The sequence below is a fragment of the Centruroides sculpturatus genome, unplaced genomic scaffold (assembly GCF_000671375.1).
Source record: "Centruroides sculpturatus isolate CEXI.00-Female unplaced genomic scaffold, Cexi_2.0 scaffold607, whole genome shotgun sequence".
Classification (NCBI taxonomy): domain Eukaryota; kingdom Metazoa; phylum Arthropoda; class Arachnida; order Scorpiones; family Buthidae; genus Centruroides; species Centruroides sculpturatus.
The window spans coordinates 42421-65976 of record NW_019384856.1 but is presented as its reverse complement, the minus strand read 5'-3'; the positions used below and the strand labels follow the sequence as shown (position 1 = coordinate 65976).

At 28.8% G+C, this 23556-nt stretch overlaps 1 protein-coding gene across 6 annotated transcripts in view; it reads right to left on the bottom strand.

Moving 5' to 3' along the window:
• Positions 1-23353, bottom strand: part of LOC111630578 (apoptotic chromatin condensation inducer in the nucleus-like) — a 107604-nt gene extending 84251 nt beyond the window's left edge. For 5 of the 6 annotated variants that reach the window (XR_002757547.1, XR_002757548.1, XR_002757549.1 and 2 more), the window contains exons 1-3: positions 13466-13490; positions 12908-13016; positions 1491-2248 (exon numbers count right to left, since the gene is read on the bottom strand). Coding sequence is in view for 2 of the 6 variants with exons in the window: in XM_023374691.1 (XP_023230459.1) it covers positions 1491-2248; positions 12908-13016; positions 13466-13468 (870 nt within the window). In the remaining 4 variants the exon portion in view is untranslated. Of the gene's footprint in view, positions 1-1490; positions 2249-12907; positions 13017-13465; positions 13491-23337 lie in introns of those variants that run through there. The other variant, XM_023374692.1, reaches the window with a different exon arrangement.
• Between the last annotated feature and the right edge of the window lie 203 nt (positions 23354-23556).

The window sequence follows — 23556 nt, the reverse complement described above, 5'->3', positions numbered from 1 at the left end:
ACACACACACACACACACACACACACACACACACACACACACACACAAGGCAGAAGTTTGTGAGAAGTGTACGTTGACGATCGATCATCAGCCTGAACAAACAAGACTAATAAAAACATGATTCCGCTCCAAACGTAGTCAAATATTTAATATGCTAATTATATTCGATATTTGTTATAATTTTGTTAATTTTTCTCCTTCTAACTGAAAAATTATATTAAAGAATAAGAGACAATGATGACGTTCTTTCAACACGCTTCGACGTTGTACTTTTTAATATATTTCGTATATTTCGCAGTTCTTTGTTGTCATTGTTACATATCCACTATAGAAGCAGCCTCAATAAGACTAAGTACTTTCCTCTAAAGTCTTTCACTTTAATGTCACGTTTTCTTGTTTTTTTCTCTCTTTAAAATTTCAGCTGGCATTCAGAACTTTGTCGTCTGTCTCTTCACTACAGGAAAAAAAAAGAAGAGAGCAAGCTTCCCTGTTAGCGCGGAGATTTTAGTTGAAAAGAGAATACTTTTCAGCAAAAGACTGTCTCTAACGATCCTTCTCACTATTATAGAGGTGTTAACTTGAAAATGATGCCTTTAAAAGACGAACAAAACAACTGAACTTTGCAGTAAAAAGGCTATTTAAATATAAATTGGATTAGTCACTAACACGTGTTTCTATTAAAGATCAAGAACATATAGCGTTGAAAGCATTTTATAAAGTATTAAGTAAGAATATATTTATAGAAAAGAAAGAAAAAATAATAATAATAAAAAAAACGTAAAATATTTTCTAGACAAAGATAAACGAAAACAAATATTTTTGTGGAATTTCTATCGTTTTATGTAATTAACTCTTTGAGATGAACGCAATCAAGTTTTCTTTTTATTCAATTTAGACTGGAAGATTTCTTTCTTCATACTTCACTTAAGGATAATTTCACAATACACGAAATTCATCTGCAGTGATTACTTTCTCCATATGGTCGATCCGAGTGCAAAGCTTTTCGCAAAAACTACCCCAACAGAAGTTTAAGCCTTTATTGGAAATCGATACAGTTCACACAGTTTCGTTTGTTAAAGAACTGACAACGGGAATCATGTCAAAATATAACTCAAAGTTAATAATAAGGAAACAATTTCCTTCCCAGCAATAGCAGTAATCTCTGTATATATATATATATATATATATATATATATTTTTTTTTAATGATAAGCAGTTATACAATATTTTATTACTGTTATTTTCCTGCTTTTTTAAAATAATATTTGATAATTCACAAGTTATACAAGTTCAGTTTTTAGCTCATTATAATGAAAACAACACACAGATACACTCAATAACTTCAGCATTTTCACATAAGTTACTTCCTTATTAAAAAGATAAATTTATTGTACGAAGTTACATTAAATTAAATAGCTTTATAATGTTTTAATCTGAGTATATTTTTTATTATAAATATTGTGGCATATTTTTATAAATTTCCAACTTACCTTTTCCTTTTCAGAAACACAATTTTCTTTATCCAATTCTTCTTCTGTTTCTTTCATCTCTATATCTTGAGAAATATTTTCATCATTTAGAACTTCTTGTTTTTGTACAATATTTACAGTGGCATTCTCAGATAATATATTATATGTAACTTTATCATCATCATCTAAAGTTTGTGTAACTACAATCTTTTCATCAGAAATTATTTTATCATTTTTATCAGATATATCATTAATAGGATCTTCTGTCTTTTCCATTTCTTGAATTTTACTAGGAATATTGATTTGCTCATCATCTGAATTTTTACTGATACTTAAAGTTTTGTTTTCAGGTGACCTTATTTCTGCATTAACTTCCATTGTATGTTGAATTTCTAAATTTTCTTTTTTCTCACATACATCTGTTTTAATCTGAATTTCATCTACAAATGAATCCAATTTTGCATCTTTCTGATGATCGTTTATTTCTTCTTTATTTTTACTTTCTACTTCTGAACTTTCTTCATCACTTTGGTAATGAATACCTTTTTTATCTTCACTCTTGTGATGCATATCCACTTCTTTTTCTTCATTACTATAATTGCATTTTTCTATTTTGCTTGTTTCTATTTCATTATCTTCAAAACTAAAATTTTGTTTCGGTTGACTTATATTTTCATTTTCACTTGTTATATTTGTATTGTACTGCTTTTGGACTCGTTCTTTATAAGGTGAAGCCTCATCCTGTGATGAAATATCAGTATCACTAGCTCTCTGTTCTTCTATTAAAAAAATAATAATAATAATTATGACAGTACTTTTTAAATTAGTTAACATTTTTAAAAATTTTAATAAAATTTATATGAGTATTTAAAGTTTATTTTTTGAAATACTTAAATCTTTAATACTAAATAATGCATTTTGGATACAGAGAATCTTAAACCTGTCAACTTTGAAATAAGAAAAACTGAAAATGAATAATTTTATGGTAAAAATAAAGGAATAAAAAAAGACATTATTACAATCTCTAATATTACGAGTTTACTTGAAAATATATATTTGACCTTAATTTTATTACTTGTAATGTATATCAAGGATCAATAAAATTAATAGTTTTTCAAATTGTTGTTACTACTATGCATAAATCTGTTATTTTTTTGTAAAATTTGAGACTTTCTTGACTTTGAGATATATCTTAAATACAGTGAAACCTTGATCTAGTGTTTCTGGCAGGACTTGGGTGAAAAACAACTGATGTGGGAAAATGACTGACGTGGAAAATTTATGACATTGATGTTTTTATTGTTTATCTCATATGAAATGTGTATTTTTCAGTGATGTCTGTATGATGACTTTCTGTAATACTAAATGATATTGCACTTGTGCACAGATGTGCATTTATTCTACATTTTAAAAAAAATCGTTAAGAATATTGTAATTTGTTTTATTTTCTTTTGGTAAGAATACCTAAATTATTCATATATAGGAGGCAGCCAATCAGAACAATTTTATATTGTATAAAAAACAAGAATATAATGTGTGCATTCACCATTACTAATAAATCTGAAGATGCCTATGTTGAAATAAAAGATTATGTGGAAAAGTACATTTGTAATTTTTTCAGTAGCCAGTTCAATATACATTTTTTATGTTACAATCTTCATTTTAAGTACGTAATATGCATATAATTTATGATGATAGCCATATTAATTTTTGTTTTCAGCTCTTTGAACCTTGCTGCACTAGTGCAGTGGCTAACTTAAAGCAGAAATAGCTTAACTGTCTTTTAACAAAGCAGCTTAAAGTGGTTTTAGTAAAAATTGCATCCAATATGTACAATAAAATAAAATACATTTAATTGCTGTATAAATAATTGCAAGACTTACACAGGAAAAGACAATAATCTGTCTGTCTTTTGGTATGATAACAATATAAAGTATTATAATACATTACTGTATTTTATTATTCTATAAGATAAATACAGTATATTAAGAGGGGCTATTTGAGGAATTGGTTTAGTTTCATACATGAACATTAGGGTTTAATTTTTAAATATAATGCGCTTTAATTTAGTGTCCTCTACTGTGGGTAGAACAATTGATGTGGGATAATATTTTTCTTTTAGTTAAAATACAGAATGAACAGTGTTGGAAAAATTTACATTATGTATATGGATCCTTATTTGGGACTGGGAGGAAAAACTGATAGATATGGGAAAATGATTGACAGATTGATGTTTCACTGTAGTTTTCTCTCACAAAGACTAAATATATCAACTTCTATTCATACAAATATGCACATGCAAGCTTTAAAGATAAACTTTGAATTAACTTTAAATATATATTAAGTTAAACATAATTGATGATTGTACAGGTAACCCCCATATAACACGGCACTTCTATAGTGCGGATTCACTCTAACACAGTTTGATAATTGGATAAAACCCTCATACAACATGAAATGTAATAAATTTTCACATACTTAAGTACTAATAGTTCATGAAAATTATTATTTTCATGAACTATTAGTATTTTAGTATGTAAATTTTCTTTTCCCACCTTCTGTCGATACATATGGTCCTTCTCAAAACTTGTTTCAGTGTTGCCAGATCTCAACACTTCTGATTTTGGTGTTGCCAGACGTTTTTCCCTTATTCCATATTTGCTTTATTCTTAATAAGTTCTTAGCACTATATAAGAAATTTTATAAAGATCTTTTAACTAAAAGCAAGCAATCTAAAATAGCATATTTTCTGCAAATAAGGTAGAGCATGGATCTGAAGATAATGCAGAAAAATGCTCAGAGGATAAGGATATCTTGCCAAATAGAAAACGCCCTCAGTTAATAGTGCTTAGTGATGACGAAGAAAACATTGTTTAATTTATATTATGTATCACTTAAGAAAATTTTAATAAAGATATTTATCTTAATTATGAAAATATAATAGCATGTTTTTTAATTTTTGAAATCTAACCACCCTTTTCATACTAGTTCTTTGTTTGTATAACACGGATTCGCATAACATGGCAATTTTTTGGAACATAACTCCCGTGGGTTACGTGGGAGTTTATATCTATCATCTTCTCATTACAACTGTACTGTTTAAAAATAAAATATATACTATTCAATTTTATATGCATTTCAATCAATTTGAAGTTTGTTTGATAAAGATAGCCTGACTATAGGAGTCAACAATATTTCAGTTTAGTATATGCATTTAATTGCCAAATAACTTGCCAGTAATTTATTCTTTTTTTATAATAAAAAATTCTAATTAATGTTTATATATACTGTATATATTAATTGGAATTTTATATATATGAATGATGTATATGTTATGGACAAAGAGATTAATCTCTTTGGTCATTATGAATAATGACCAAATAGGGCACGCAGTGTGATAAATATTGATTTCTTTATCAAATTATTCATAATGACTGAACATTATTCATAATGCCCATATTAATCACTTTGTCCATAACATATACATCAATATATAGTGTAGATAAGATTTATTAATTTTTAGGCTTTAATGGTGCTAATAGTGCATATTTTAAAATAATGATCTTACTTTTCATAAAATAATTAATTGTAATTAGTAATAATGGAATGGACATTGTATAGTTTAGAAATTTCTATCTATGTTGTCTTCAGGCAATTTAAACCAAATAGAGAATCCGAATAGAACATTTAAATTTAAGCATTAATGATATTAACCATTTTTGGAATATAGCTATTACAAATAAGTTTTAAATTTTAGAATTAAAAATTAAAAACATTTGAAATTGGTGCACATGCGTTTTAAAACAAATTAACACCAATTGGAGTGGCTATTAATTAAGATCATTGAAATTATTAAAATGCGAAAAATTGGCGCACGTGCACCTTAACATGCATAACATAATAGCCAATTAGAATGACTATTAAGAACTTGTAAATTTTAGACTTTACAATAAAAACATTTTGTAAACACGTGTAAAATTTTGGCACACATGCGCCTTAATATAGACAGCACAGAAACCGATTAGAATAGAACCATAAGTGCAAGTTTATATTAAAATTTAAATATAAAAGCATGGGACAAAACTTACAATACATAAAACACATGTAACATATAAAAAGACACACATAGAGGCCGACACGTATGCACCTTGAATCTCATAGGAGGTGCAGGAAATGAATGTAGAATTATTGTTAATTTTTTAAACGCCTGTATAAATTAATCCAGACGTCCGGTAAGTCGAGGGTAGGGGAGTTGCACCGGGAGAGCAGTTTTGCGAGGAGGGCCTCCCAAATATATATCAAGCTCCCTTCATCGCAGCGTTTAAATATTGCCACTTGATTCCAAAGTGCTATGTGGTGTTGCTGTATCACCAATTTGGAAGGTTCAGTGTTGCAACTGCCAAGTGCCATCAAACGTTGGTGTTCAGATACACGAGCAGCCAGCATTCTGGTAATCGCTCCTATATAATTGGTGCATAGTCCTGATATAATTGCTCCTATATAATTGGTGCATAGTTTAAATTAAAATATTTCTTTTAATTCTACTTAACACCTCATACTTTAAAGTTTTTGATTGAATTAACTGTTGGAGTGACATCCAAGCAAAGTATTTAATACTCCTAATAGAAATTTCTAACTTCTAAACTTTACAATGTCCTGATTCAAGCATTATAAAAATATAGCAAAACTATAAGCTATAAATTGAATAAGTATATATAATTTATATACTGATACAAAAAAAATACAAATACTATAACTTTAAAACTTATGGAATGTTTAATATTACCAAATATTCCTAACATATGAAAATATTTTATACCTTCTATGTAAGAAAAAAAATCCAAACAAATGAGAAATGAGCTAGCAGCATCAATTATAACATATTTATAGATATAAGAAAATATAAATTGAATACTGTACTAATAAAATATAAAATTATAAAATGACATGTCCAAATATTTATCTGAACTGGAATAGAATTCTTTTGGGAAAAATATTCTAAATAATGAAAATTATTAGTGTGTGTTTTAATACTAATGTATAACTTTTTTCAATACATGGAAATAAAATATTACTTCTTGTAACATGTTATTCGACAAGAGTTTTTTGAGAGAAATGCATATTTATTTCACATTATCATACTCATGCAAAAGTATAAGTTTGTTTCATTGAGTATTATCATACTCAATGCAACAAACTTATATGATAAGAGAAAAAACAAAATAATAATAATAAAAGTAGAGAAAGAGATTTAAAAAAGTCATCAATTAAATTTAAAAAGTTGGCAGGTCTAAAATTTTTATATAATCAAATACAATATATATGAGGGTCAGTCCAACAGTAATGTTTTGCAATTTTTAAAAAAAATTCTATACTCTTATTACAAAGCAAACATTATGTAAATATTTATTTAAACAAATTTTATTTATAAAATAATCATAATCAGTCTCAAATGCTAGTTGTCACTTCAGAACAAGTTTTTGTATATCTCATTCTGTCTAGTAAAACTGCATTTCTCAACCACTATTTTGCTGATGCAATAATGGAATCATTAGCTTCAAATTCTGTACTATGAAGATGATCAGAAAACTATATGAACAGATGGTAATTAACATCATAAATTTAAGATGGGTATGTCATTAAAATCCACTTGAATTTGGAGATTATTCCATACTTCATACAATGATATATGCCTGATTATCATCATGGTGAAGTAAAACTTACAGATGTCTATTTATGTGGGGCCAAGCAATAGCTAAGTGGATGAAACTTCTGAACACTGGTACTTGATCTTGAGCTCATGCCTCATCAATGGGTTGGCCATATAGTTTTTCCAGGTTTTCTTAACATGTCTAACACTTAAGTAGAGTTCCCCAGTTTCCAAAAGAAAACCTTCCCAGGAGGAATCCTTTCTTCGCAGATTGCCAAGTGTTGTGCTGCTTTACCCCATTTACCACGTATTTATATGATTGAATATAGCACAAATATGCATGATTTGTTAATATAATCTTTTAGTCATCATGATAGGCATGCAAATATCCATTATCATGAATATTTATATACAGTAGTACATTGATTATCTAAAAAATCAACTAACTGAAATCAACTTCAGAGAGTACTAATTCCAGAAATTAATGATATTCTTATGCAATGACGATTGTGAGCAATCATCTCTGTAGTCCCACTAGTGAGCTATCTTTTTATCGATACATAGCCAAACAATTGCCTTAAATACTTGGGCTATAAATCTGCTATTTTAACAATTAATATTAAGTAATTTGCTACTAGAGGTAGACATTAGGTGCCATCTCTTGTCTAAACTAATAATTATAATTTTAAATAATTTAGAATCATGTGGAAGAAAAGAATTGGCCCATGGCTTGAACCCACAACTTCCACTTGCTGTGTGGTGCACTTAACAGTTGCACACCTGAACCCCAAGCAAACCTTTGCCTCCAGACATGTTTAAATTCAGATATAATCTTATGTAATCAATCTTGTTTAAGGTGATCGTTTATATATACCTTGCTGGGTAAATGTTAGCTAGCTGAGTGCTATTGTGGAGATGTACTTAGGCTGTAGGAGTCATCCCCAGTTGGCACCATGATTAACTGCGTAAGGTTATATCTAAATTTAAATACATCTGGAGGCAAAGGCTTGCTTGGGGTTCGAGTGGCACAACTGTTAAGTGCAGTGCACAGTAAGTGGATGTTTTGAGTTCAAGTCCTGGGCCAGTTTTTATCTTCCAGATGATTCTAAATTGTTTAATAAATTATTTAAAATTATATTTATTAGTTTAGATAAGAGATGGCACCTAATGTCTACCTGTAGTAGCAAATTACTTAGTAATAATTATTAAAATTAATGGATTTATAACCTAAGTATTTAAGGCAATCATTTGGCTATGTATCTTTATATATTTGGCTTTGGGTTGTTTAATATACTTATATCTTTTTATCAACTTTTAATATATTTATATATCTTTTTTAAGTGTTAAATTTTATTTATTACACTACAAACAGAAAAGCATAATTAATATGAAGCATTAGCATTAGCATTGACATGGTTAGAAATGTAATTCAAAGCAATTTTTCAATTCTCATGACAAACCTTCAAACAAGCCAGGGATTTAGCAAAGTTAGAAAAAAAAACTATGTAAAACAGCAAGTAACTGGTTTCTTAAAAAAAAATGTAAAATAATTTTTACATGAGTACTGTACTTTACTTAAAATTACTATTATGTATTTTTTACCTTGAATTCAAAGTTTTATCAATACATTGTATATTGCAATGAAAGAGCAGTGCTTGTTTTTAATAAATTAGACTTTTTTCTTACATTATTTCTTATCATTCGTATGTGTTAAATTTCTATGCCTTAACTTTTTTTTACTATTGCATTACAATTAAAATTTTACTGTATTTAAGAAATTTATCATTGTAGTCTTTCTCAACCAAGTGTGATTAGTTATCCAAAGTTGTTCCAGCCTGAATATTTCAGATAAGCAACTCTCCACTGTATTCATTTTCCAAAGTGACAATTTAGGTCAGCAGTCAATTATGTTGCAATGCTAATTGCGATTTCTTTCACAATCATCCATATACAGAAGGATCTGATTTTAACAGATTGCTCAGGCTGCCAAAAATCATCCATTGTTCCAAGAATCTGTTATATCACAAACAACAGATTTCCTGCACACCCAGGAAAATATCCATTTGAAAAAAATTTCCGTTTTTAACCCCTATATATAAGAAATACCAGTACTTGAGATCTGTATTCTTTATTCTATAGAAACATGTAAGTTTGTAATATATGTATAGTATGCCGTATATGATTATATATTATGCCATACATGTGTACAACAAAGCTGACGAAAATTGTACATACTGCAAGCACAAAAAGAGGCAAATCACATATGCTCATTAGCACTTTGCGTGAATTCATGATTTGTTAAAAAAATATGTCCATCTTGGTTTCTTTCAATGTTGCTTTTCTGTCTATTGAATATAACAACTGTTTGATATTAGCAATGTCATGCATAGTACAGCTTGTTCATTTATGCTGAAACTTGTCAGAGAGGTCTTCATAACTTAGAAATACTCAATGGCCTCGCAAAATTTTGGCACTACAATTAGACCAGCAATTAGACTACAATTCATTAGGTGCTCCTTCTCAATTGTATCAGTTGGTGTCTCTGTACAATTCTTCAATTGTAGATAACTTAAATGTAACAACTGCATCCAGAAAAAATCCATTATTCCAAGTATCAGATCCACTAAAAGGAGGTAAAATTAGATTTTTGGTGGGACCTGGAAGAAATCTGTTATTCAGAGAAATCCACTGTTCCATGATCCATTAAAATGAGATTCTACTGTACAGTACTTATACAATTTCAACAATCAATTGTAGATAGTTTAGATTACGAGGGTAGTCCCAGAAGTACCCAACCTAACAAAGTAGACACAAAAAATTTGGTAAAACATATCTTTATTTTTCAACATAGTCTCCTTTTAGTGCAATACACTTTTTCCAGCAATGTACAGTACAATAGCTTCGATCCTCTGTTTATAGTGAGAACTGTTGAGCTTCTCAAAATAGCCGTCAACCGCAGACTCCACCTCTTCATTGTTGGCAAATCTTTTATCACCAAGCCATTTTTTTAAGTTTGGAAAGAGAAAATAATCCGAGGGGGCTAAATCTGGTGAATAGGGTGTGTGAGGAAGCAATTTGAACCTTAACTCATTGATTTTGGCCATCGCAGTAATGGATGTGTGAACTGGTGCGTTGTCTTGATGAAACAACACTTTCTTTTTTGCCAAATGTGGCAATTTTCCTTGATTTCATCACTCAAGCACTGCAATAAATTCGCATAATACTTGCCGTTGATTGTTTTTCCTGAGCGCATCCCAAAAAAACTGACGCCATGACCTTGCCAGCAGATGGAACTGTTTTCGCCTTCTTTGGAGCTGATTCTCCCCTTTCAGTCCATTGTTTCAACTGTTCTTTCGTCTCAGGTGTGAAGTGATGGACCCATGTTTCATCCATGGTTATGAATTGACGCAAAAACTCGGCTTTGTTGCTGCGAAACATTGCCAAAGACTCGATTGAAACATCCTGACGACACTGTTTTTGTCCCATTGTGAGCAAACGCGGCACCCATCTTGCACACAGCTTTCTCATGTCCAAATTTTCAGTTAAAATGCAATGTACAGCACTTTTTGAAATTCCTATCATGTCTGCTAGCTCTCGCACTTCGAGTTGACTGTCATCCAATACCATTTTGTGGATTTTTTCCACTATTTCTGGCATGGTAACTTCACTTGGTTGACCACTACAATGTTCGTCTTGGCAGCTCGTACGGCCTCGCTTAAACTCTGCCACCCAATATTTTATTGTTGTAAACAAGGGAGCAGACTCCCCCAGAGTAGAATCTAGCTCAGCTTTAATATTGGTTGGACTGAAACCTTTCAAATGAAAGTATTATATCACATAACGATGACAAATTTTTTCCATGTTTACAAATTCACTGAGATTGTTCACTATTTATGGCTGCCAAAAAAATACTATACAATGTAACGTCTTCAAACTTTAAACTTAAGCTTTATAAGGTTCATACTTTCGAACACAGTCATTTTTTTTCAAACAAGTACCGCCATCTATGTCAGGTTGGGCACTTCTGGGACGACCCTCGTATCTTATTCTCAACTATTATTTACTCAATGACAAGTACATTGCTAGTTATTCTTGTCACCAGTCAGACGTTAACATAGAAAAACTGCATTTGTTCTTCCTTAAGAAGTCATTATATTAATGAACAATAAAACATTACAGTTTATAATAAATCATTGTATTATGTATGAATACAATCAGGAAAAATGTCTTAATGTTAATTTTTAAACGTTTAATAAAATTAATTGGCATTTTCCCCTTTCTCCGTCCTGTAGGCCATATCACAATGGGCCTTTTGCAAACAAATTGCGGTGTCGATCGGGCCTAAAATAGAGTGGAGGAGTGGAGGAGAAGCCGAATACGCTCTCCTCCACTCTAAAATAAGACCACGATCTGACTTTAATTACTTCGTGACTTTACAAGATACATCAAATGCTAATTGATTTCAATATCTCGCCAGCGACGACATAACTAACGATCTATCGGACTAATAAGTTAACATAGTATCATTAATTAAAACAGAAGATTATTCTTCTTTCGTGTTTTTTCTACCAGGCAAAGAATTAAAATCGGGAAATAAGAATTTTCATTAGAGAGTTTAATTGTAGTCGAAGAAAGTCACTCTAGCGTAAAGAGAATTAGTATTTTAGTGATTTTCTTCCATGACAAATCTGTCGTCTCTGCGCTGTTTACATTGAAAACATGTAGCTTTATTATTAGAACAGTCTGATATACTGTATTTATCGAATTCTGTCTTTCTATTTTATGCTCTTCCGAAACTAGAAATAAATTTCAAAAATTTCTCCTGACTACGAATTTTTAATAATGCAATTTCTCTGTTCAAATCAAGTAAGAATATCGCCTTCATTTGTAACTCTCACTCTGATTTATAATTTTGTTTACGTCTATACAAAGGATCATTTTTCAAATGCTTCTACACGTTCTTTTAGATGGTAAACATGGCATTGAAATTTTAATATTTCGTGTACCGGACGAGTAAAGAGATAAAGACGTCAACCTTGTGTTCTAGAGAACTCGTTCCAAATCCTTGTCGGCTCAAAACGTTTTATGAGCGGATTATTGGATACGTCGAACTCTGACCCTTCCCACCAAACCACTCTATGCGCGCTTAGTCGAGCCCGCGACGAGTACGTAAAAGCGACTCCCCGTTAGTGCTTACAAACTGGAAAGAATCTAAGAACTCGAAGCTTGTCAGACGGTGGCAGTTGGCGCTTCGCCAACGGGCTGGCCAGTAAAGTTTTCGGGGTTTAGTTCGCCTGTCTAACATCTAAATGGGAGTCAATTTCTCATAGAAAGTCCTCCCGNTCTATTTTTATTTTATATTTTAATAAATCAATTTTAAATTATATTTTACACATTTGTTTGCATTCTTTATAAGCTGACTAGCTGTTACCCACAGCTTTGCCTGCAAGGATTTTGTAAGAAAACCCCATTTATATTCAGTATTTCAATAACCATAGTAATTGTTATATAACACCTAACACTGAGAATGATGAGAATTGCCGAGAATCAAACAAACTGTTTTCAATTTGATCAATTTTCTGGAATGTTTACAATCGTTCTATAATCGAACCAATATGCAATAACAAATTCTCATTTGTTATTGCAAATATGCAATAATATGCAATAACATATAACTTATTAACTATGGTGAAAATCATCTTATAAAATTTATACAGAAAAATAATTATATAACTTTAGGAGTGACCCTTGTATATCTTATAAAAAAAGTATAACTAATGTGATTTACCCAATTCAACAAGTCTTCTTGCTTCTTTTTGTTTTTCATATATCTTTTGTTGTCCAGCAAGATATTGCTTAATAAATTCATTCTGTCCAGCTATTTCATCATCTTGCAACTAAAACCCAAAAGTATTTAATATTGTAAATATTATTTTAAATCCTTTATGATTTTTTAAATTCAGAAGTTTATCTTACTTTATTAAATATAATCAACTAAAGTTTGTATAAACAATAATGTCTTTAATCAGCAAAACTGTTTAATGATACAAATGTTTTCAACTAGTTTACCAAGTCATATTCACATAAAATTACAGGGAGAACTTATCAAACAAATAAAAATATTTGTTTCATTAAACAATCTTGCTGTATAAAAGTATTGTTGCTTCTACAAACTAATATAATTTCAGTTTATGAGTTTTGCAATCTAATCAGTTTATTATAAGATAACTCAAAATCTCCAAGAAAATTACTCCATTTTTATCAATACAAAATTAAAATCAAGAAATATCCAATAATTTGCAAGAAATGATTATTTATTTATTTATTATCTTCAGAAATCTTTTACCATTCTTAGGATCTACAGGAAAAAACAAAAAAAAGTCTTTTCTTTAAATGATAAGGAACTCCAGATGCAGAGATAAAATTAAAATGCCAAAGAATTTTTTTCTGTTTTGTACAATTAAATTCAAAAATAATGCATTTCTTAAAATGTGACATCACTTCTAGCATATAAATAGCTGCATATCTGCTGACTGAAATTCTAAAAAATATTCTGAAATTACAAATACAATTATTTAGTAGTTTCTTACTATACTGGAGATCATACAAAAATGTAATTGCTTAATGGTCTCAAATTAAAAAAATCATCATCAAAATAATTTCATTAAAAAGAGCTAAATTGTCATATTCAATAATTAAAACACATCGCTTCTAACTTTAAAACATTAAAATTAATCTTTTAATCTCTTAAAAACCTTTAAAAAATTCATACTTTAATAAAGAAGTTGAAATATTTATTATATACACTAAACCAGCATAAATGTAACATTAACAAATGCAGAGTTTTAATCATCATAAAAGTGATTTAGCAAACTTTATTAAAATTTGAATTTTGTAGTATTTACTTTAAATTTTGAATTTTAAAAGTTTGAATGTATTAAATAGTATATATTTAATTAAAAAATTATTTAATAAAAATTTTTTAAATATTATTGTTAATTATTTTGCATTTTTCTCAAAATGGATCATTGTTTAAAATACTAAATATTTTAACTTTTCAGATAAGAGTTTAAGATCGCTGTGCTTTACTTGTCAAAACTTTATTAATGCCAAAAGATACTGATCTTAAATTTTTATCTGATAAAAATCTGGTGTGACAAAACAATTTTTCATATTTTAATTTTTTTATTAAAATATGAATATTTATTTTTGAAAAGACTGTCTTGTTTATAAAATTGCAGTGCTATCAACGGCTTATCACCTTAGAGGTATAAAAGAGTACATGCCGGGAGTTGCAATTTGTCACAAGTATTTGGTGCCCAAATCATGCACATACAAAAAAAACCCAGACTTGTAGATGCTCAGGGGACCAAGAACTGAGTCAAAATACAAAATGGCGACACTCTTTCTACAAACAGGTGCTAGTGTGAGATTTGCTCATCCATTGCTCATTGGGAAGTTGGAAATGCAAACGTTACAAAATCAAATGTTGACAAATGAATCTTTGAAAAAACCCATTTACCTGTCCTGTGTTATTCCCAACATATCTCTGGTTGCAACCTGCTGACCTTGACCAGATTACCCAAGATATCTCGTTTCAGCATCGAAATGTTTTTGAAACTAGATGGCGCTGGTCATTATAATTTTATATTAAAACTAACTTCCAAAATATAATTTTTTTTGTTTTTACATTTATTAATATATTTATTTTGTTTGTGCAAAATAAAAAAATAATTTTGGATGATACAATAGCCACAATTATTTTTTTCAAAATTGTGTAATTTTCATTAGGTTTTACATCGACAAAAATTCAACCCGGGGCAACACACAACAGAGAGAAATTTTGACAATGGCCATGGCCGATGAAGTTTGAATGATTGCACTCAAAACTANAAAAATAATTTTGGATGATACAATAGCCACAATTATTTTTTTCAAAATGGGAAATTTTCATTAGGCATCGACAAAAATTCAACCCGGGGCAACACACAACAGAGAGAAATTTTGACAATGGCCATGGCCGATGAAGTTTGAATGATTGCACTCAAAACTAGTGATACCAAAGAAGATTGAAGAATGCGAACGAGAATGAAACCTGCCATGAGCATCAAAGTGATCCCACACTGTCACGACATTATGTGAAAATTTCAAAAGACAAGCTTTTGTGCACATGCACTATATTCTATCTCTTGCTCTCAATATTTTGGTATTTGTGAAATTTTTTGATTAGTTTTAACATTAGTTATGAACAACCAAGCTATGATGGTTTATTTCTATCAATTTATGTGTGAAAAAAGCATTTATTTCAAAACTGGTAGCAGTACCATTGTAGAAACTTTGATAGTGGAGCAGGACCTCCACTGCAATACAAGTGCAAACAGATCATGTGACTAAAAATAATTACAGCAAGTGTTTTTTACACTTGTTTTTATGATTGTATGCTCATTTTTTATGGAGTCTTGGCCTTACAGTTTTTGGAACAAACAACAATTTAGAAGTTATTATATAACAGTATATAAATGAATATTTTTAAAATTTAATTTCTTCTATATTAATATATTTCTTTCATGTAACATCAAAAACATTCAAATGAAATATATAAGTTTGTACTTTGATGTGATGTTTCTGTCTTATCCATTCATCTCACTCCTGAAAAATTAATTCATGTTTACAAATAACCAATGCTTTTTTTTCTAAAATATTACTGCTAGTACACATATATAGTGACTGAACACATAGAATTGTTTTTATTGAGTAATTGTCTGTATTACATACCAATTACAAATACTTGTTAACGTTAACTGTTGGTACAACACACCAGTATTGTTCCAGCTGAAAAATAGACCTATTGATAACATTAAGGTGATGTACGCCATTTTACAAATTCAATACTTTCAAATTAGTTTAATTTTTCATTTTCTGAAAAGTATTTATAAATATTTATATAAGCAAGATAGCTACTATATAAGAAAAACTATTTTTAATTAGATGACTATAAACTATCACAGTTTAAGTAAAATAAAAAAAAAAAACTAAATAAAATTTGTTTATTTAGTAATCTATTTTAAAATAATTTTTTACTATAAATTATATTATTTTATAAAATGATAATTGCAATATTTCAAAATACAATAGAAAATAACTAAGAAAAGAAAATTTTTAAGTATCACAAAATAAATAAGAACCATTTTTTTTTTAAATAAAAAGAACCATCGGACAAAAAAATTACAAATAAGAACCATATTAAAATTATAAATGATATACAGTTGACCCCCTATAACACTGTTGATTTTTCCGTTTTATATGAATTCCATGTTGTACAAGTCACTTAGATTTTACAAATACGTGAACCGTTCACAGCCTGGCACACGTATTTGTAAAATCTAAGTGACTCGTACAACATGGAATTCATATAAAATGGAAAAATCAACAGTGTTATAGAAGGTCGACTATTTAGTTAGTCTAAATACTTGATATTTCTATAAAAATATAATGAAGATGCTGTAATTAGATATAATTTTATAATAGCTAAGAACATATAATATGCAGTTTATTTATACACATTTAGCAAATAATTTGAAATCTTACTGGGTTGTTGCAATACAATATGTGAATAGCATCCATGTAAATTTTAAAATAATATATAAATAAGCAATGATCTCATTGTAGTTAAAGATCTCTTGCAACCAGTAATTAAAAATGGGAGCAGATTAATTTATACTATTTTTTATACAATATAAATAAATTGACTTACTGATGTATTTTATAACTTTTCTGAACTAACTAAATTTGTGGTAACCAATGGAAACCATCCTTATTCCTTCAATATTTCAGGAAATAGGAAATAATTTTGATTATAACAGATACTTCATAGAATCATAGATTTACAAAAAGATACTTTATACAACTTCTTTTCATTATTAAAAACTTTTTTATTCTGTTTCATTGTGTTTAATTAGCTTTTATCAGCTAAAGTTTTATTTTACTCAAAATGCATGCATTGTTCCAAATTTAAATCATTTATAGAATCATACAATTTAATTATCTGGAAATTAAAAACATATTATAAATCATTTATTTAATAAATTTCATCATTATTATAAATTAAATTTTTAACACTTAAATATAGAGTATGTTTACAGTCAATGTCAAGTTTAATTTTAATTTTTTATATTTGGCATTTCAAATTTTAAAAATTTTACATTCAATAAAGGATTCTTTGATTTTTATTCTATAGAATATATAATTCTGCTTGTTATTAAACTTTCTTCAGACAATGTTTTTATTAATAAAACAACATTTGGTACATTGAACTCTGTTTTTATATTCATATTGTTACAATAATTAGTCTGTAAAAAGAAACCATTTATATCAATATTACTAGAATAAAAACTTTAATTAAAAATCTTGCAATGTTTTCACATAATTTTTATCAAGCTCCAAAAGAAGCATACACACAGAAAAGAACAAATTTAAATACAAATATTTTTGAAAAATCTTACAAAATTAATTAATTTAAATTTGCAATGTAACAAATATTTATATCAACTTTAAGCTATTAAGAATGAATGATAATATATCCTTTTAATAAATTTATACCAAAATCAATAAAAAATAAGAATTGCTGTATGTTTTATAGTATTTATATTATTCTATGTTATTAATTTGGTTATAAGAAAAATGGAAAAATTTCACATAAATCAATTTTCAAACAACAAACAATAACTTAATTTTTAAAAATTCATGACAGTTACTAAAACTGATGCTTAAATTATTTTCTACAAAATATATTATTCATTTTTTTGTATTTATTTTTATAAATATATATTTAATTTTTAATATAAACTTTGAATCTGACAATGTCACTTTTATATTCTTGCAGTCTATTACAAAAGTAGGTCTTTATTTATTTATTTATCATCTCACAGTTTAGATGTCTTCTTTTTTACTATTAGAAAATTTCATACTTATGATGATTCCTCAGTCTTAAACTTTTTCAAAAATTTCCAAACAACATGAACACAGAATTACAGTCGACCCCCCTATAACACAATAGATATGTTCCTCTGTTTATGAATCCAGCTTCTAAGAGTCCAGCCAATCACAGCCCGGCACGTATGCAGTTTACAGACTATGGCTGTTTGAAAGGTTTCTTCCATAAAATTAATCGATTCTAGACTAATTCGACTCAACATTTCCAAAATACGTATAATTTTTGGGAATAATCCATATAAACTATGCTATAAACAAAAAATTGTAGGATTACTTACCGAGTGTGCACTGTTCAACTACACCGTTGTTTAAGCTTGTTTTCGTCGTGGAGATTGTCATCGAATGGCACTCGCGTGCTTCCTGATAAATTATTTTTTTTGCAAAAAATTTGCTGAACTTTGGAGACATCATTAATATAAATATAATTTTTATGGATGTTAAATAATAAATAGTTTTTGGTAGGTCCGCTGCTCGTTTAAACTCAACGGTTTGTGCAATCCTGTTGCAACACGAGTTGGCGATGACGTTTTATCAAATTATAGTTTTTTTTATCATGTTTCTATGAATACTGTCACAATTTTTTCGCTGTGATATAGGAATCCGAACTATAGGAACCCGTGTTATAGGGGATCGACTGTATAAAAATTGGGTTCTCATTCATTGTTAGATTCACATTAATAAACTGCTATATTTATAAAATAATAAATATATCATTCCATTTATGATGCAATTAGTTAAAATATAAAACCTTTTGAAGCAAAATTTTTATTAAAAAATAATAGACTAATAATAACTAGATACTGTAAAAATCCAGATAAAGAAGTTATTTTCTCCAAAGATGAATTCTGGAAAACATTTATTTGGGAATTTCATTTTATTTATTTTTTTTAAATCAATATTTTTGAACTTAACAACATTGACTTTTGATGTTAAACAATTTACAAAACTGAGCAAAAACTTTCAATGGCTTTGATGTCTGTCATCTTCAAACAAAAACATTCAAAAATCAAATGGTATGTTACAAATCTAAAACAAATGAGATTTACTGGAAAAACTGAACGTCTCTAAGATACCACCTAAAAACATTGCTGCAAATACTATACACTATATCAGGGTCACAGCCAGAATGTTAGCATGTCATACATAAGGAACATAGAAGAGATGTAATGCAGGATAATCACTTTAATAAACTAGCTAGGGTAATTTTGACCCAACATTTGACCTGGTTTATGATGAGACACAGTACCTTCATCAGTGTTCTCTGAAATTTTACTTTATGCATGGAAGATATTATTTATTAATAAGCAAAGATCTTTGTAATCATCCAACTTTGGAAATCCCAGAATGCTGGATCTCTACAGATTGCTTAATCAATCCATATTGTATTGTTTTGCAGTTTACTACATTCTGGTAGGGGTGATGCATAAATTTTATATCTATCCATTCCAGCTCCATTTTTGATGCTAATGCATTTAGGTAAATCTGTTTAACATCAAAAGTCAGAGTTAAATATTCTTTCAATTAAAATTTATTTGATGTGGACTGCTATTGGTGTCTATGTTAATCTTCATTATTAAATCTTCAAGTCTTCACTATTCTCATTTATAATATCTTTAAGACATGCAATAACTGCTTCCAATTTAACAAATTGAAATTGCATAACAAAACCCATTTAAAATTATTAAATTCAAAGCAACAATTACATTACAAGAAAAAATAAATATTGAATTAGAATAATATATTATATTAGTAATAAAAAGAATATAAAAATACAAATACAAAACTTTTTGTATAAAAACTTCTTATAAACACTTTAAAAGTTATGACAGTTAACTTATTACAAATATTCTACATTTTTATAATGAAATTCTAAAAGCAATCAGCTGTTTGTTTATTATTAAGAATCATAGTTCTAACTTAAACTGTCAAATAGATCACTTGAAAATTCTGCATCCAGTATATTATCCCATAATGTATCATATGCATGTCTTAATCTTTGTAAAATGTTCCTCCCTGCCTGAAGTCATGCATCTCTTAAATCAGGGATGGGAATACTCTTTTAGTCAAATCCTTTAGAATCGCTTGCTATCTGTGCCCAACTCAATGATATAAAAATTTTAACAGCAGATGAAATAAATTTTTCTACAAATAAACAGTAAAATCTGAAAACAAATATAAAATAAATACACTCTCACCAAAAACTGGAACTGTAATATTCACAAATCACACCTAAATTCAAAATTTCCAGCAAATAAACATAAAAAAATACATGTTGAACGTTTTCGGCCACTGAATTTATCGGCCTTCATCAGGAAATGCATACTGGAAAAACCGTTCTATAAATAGAACTTAGATGCCTTTTAAATTTTAAAAAAAACGAAAAATGGCTGTGACGTATGTATGACGTATACTATGAGTCAAGATATCGTTTCCACGCTGATGATAAAGGAATGACATCCGTGTTGATGCAGTTTCCACTCATGCTCGCCTTGAAGATCTCTACTGCTTCTAAAATTTTTATATTTTGCCTGTTGAACACCTTATGTATTAGCTTGGCCTGGTACCAACAGGGGGAAATCCCCAGATCGCTGGCATACCGTGCTAAAGCCATATTGATGTTACCTTTTAGCACGAGTACTAGCTTACATAGGATCCACATACAGATCGCTACAAGCAAGACTAAAAGACCACAAATATGATGTGCTAAAAGGTAACATCAATACGGCTTTAGCACGGTATGCCAGCGATCCGGGGATTTCCCCGTTGGGACCAGACCAAGCTAATACATAAGGTGTTCGACAGGCAAAATATAAAAATTTTAGAAGCAGTAGAGATCTACAAGGCGAGCATGAGTGGAAACTGCATCAACACGGATGTCATTCCTTTATCATCAGCGTGGAAACGATATCTTGACTCATAGTATACGTCATACATACGTCACAGCTGTTTTTCGTTTTTTTTAAAATTTAAAAGGCATCTAAGTTCTATTTATAGAACGGTTTTTCCAGTTTGCATTTCCTGATGAAGGCCGATAAATTCAGTGGCCGAAAACGTTTGACATGTATTTTTTTTATGTTTATTTGCTGGAAATTTTGAATCTAGGTGTGATTTGTGAACAAATATACTTGAAATAAAATATTGTAAATAAGACATCACAACTAATAAGTTTCAAGAAGGTTTTTCCTGGTGATTAGACATGGCAAGTAAACTTGGACTCATATCCAGATGAATTTTATGTTTTATTAAAAAGTTTCAAGAAGTCAAATTTATTATTTGATAAAACATTTTTCAAGAATATTTGTCTAATCAGTAGGTCCAACTTCTAATAATGGCATTGATCAATAAAACATATAACTGTCATTTGGACAACAGCAACATTGTTTGTTGTTCAAAAGATAGTTATTACTTGAAATTTATTACTGATAGTATCTTATTCACAATATAAAATGGAGTCATTAGTCAACAAGGAATTATAAAATAAATAAATGCATGTTTTATAATAAAATTCTATAAAAATAGGAAATAATGCACTCTGTGTGGTGCACAGATTTTGCACAACTCTGCTCTACATGATCATACATTTTAAGTAACTTTTACAAACAATGTAATAAATAAGAAATTTCTAAAAGAATCTGATTTTATTTAACTCTACTACTCTCAATATATAATTGAAGACAAAAAAAGTGGATAAAGGTGTTATGTTACAAAATTTCAAAGTTTTGAGTAAACCGATGTTCAAGTTTTTATTATGTAATTATTTGGTGTAAAGTCATCCATGAAATAATGTGTTGCAAAAAGTATTACAGTGTCATTTACTTTCTGAGATCTTTCAGAATGGTATATGAGAGATGGATATATTACACCTTCCATGCAGGACAATCATGTTTTGAATGATTGTGACATAACACTTTCATCCACTCATGTCTTCTCTTATAATGCTGTCATCTTGCCAACTTTTCCTTGATCTGATTTGTCATAAGATGGTCTATCCCAGGGCTGTCCAACCTGCAGCCCGTTCTGTGGTCCACTGCACCCTAAATTTTTAGGTACATTTTCATTTATTTTGGTAAAGTATATTGTAAAAATTATTCTTGTTTCACCGGATACACTTTGATGTCATAATGACGTAATTGTTGTTTGAAAACTGTTTTATCTAGAGAACTGTTATGCATGTGGGGTAGTACATCTTGTTGTGAACAATTCTTTTCGTGCATGAAAAACATCAAAACTGCTGAAAGAAATAGATGTGCATTTGTTTGTGTTTGTATATATACACAAACATTTAGATATTTAAATCAAAAATAAAGGAATGCAAAAAGTATTGTTTTTATTTATTAGAAATAAGTTAAACCCTGTTTGTATGTTTCACATTTGTACATTTTTTGTAATTGCACATTAAATATTTTCTGCATTGTACTTNGTAATTATTTGGTGTAAAGTCATCCATGAAATAATGTGTTGCAAAAAGTATTACAGTGTCATTTACTTTCTGAGATCTTTCAGAATGGTATATGAGAGATGGATATATTACACCTTCCATGCAGGACAATCATGTTTTGAATGATTGTGACATAACACTTTCATCCACTCATGTCTTCTCTTATAATGCTGTCATCTTGCCAACTTTTCCTTGATCTGATTTGTCATAAGATGGTCTATCCCAGGGCTGTCCAACCTGCAGCCCGTTCTGTGGTCCACTGCACCCTAAATTTTTAGGTACATTTTCATTTATTTTGGTAAAGTATATTGTAAAAATTATTCTTGTTTCACCGGATACACTTTGATGTCATAATGACGTAATTGTTGTTTGAAAACTGTTTTATCTAGAGAACTGTTATGCATGTGGGGTAGTACATCTTGTTGTGAACAATTCTTTTCGTGCATGAAAAACATCAAAACTGCTGAAAGAAATAGATGTGCATTTGTTTGTGTTTGTATATATACACAAACATTTAGATATTTAAATCAAAAATAAAGGAATGCAAAAAGTATTGTTTTTATTTATTAGAAATAAGTTTTAAAATTTTAAAAAGAAATAATAATATTAAATATTTTCATAAAATCAATTTTATAAAATTTTAAAATATCTAAAATTTCTAATAAAGTTCAAAATTTAATTCACCAATAATCTGATACAATTAAATTATAAATATCTCATTCTTTTAAAAATTTAATATTAAGAATCAAGATATTGAATTGAAATTGTAATATAATAGGCCTACTTACAGATAGATTTGGAACTCGATCTAAAAAAAATAAAACATAATTTTAACAAAAATTTATTCCAAACTTTAACAAAATTATACTTATTAAAAATTAAAATAATTAAAAATTATAATGTTATAAATTACTGAAAAATATTTTATTCAACTGAAAACAAAAATTTTTTCTCTTCAAAAGTCAAGTATTAAATTAAATTTCAGATAAAGGATTTATAAAAATAGT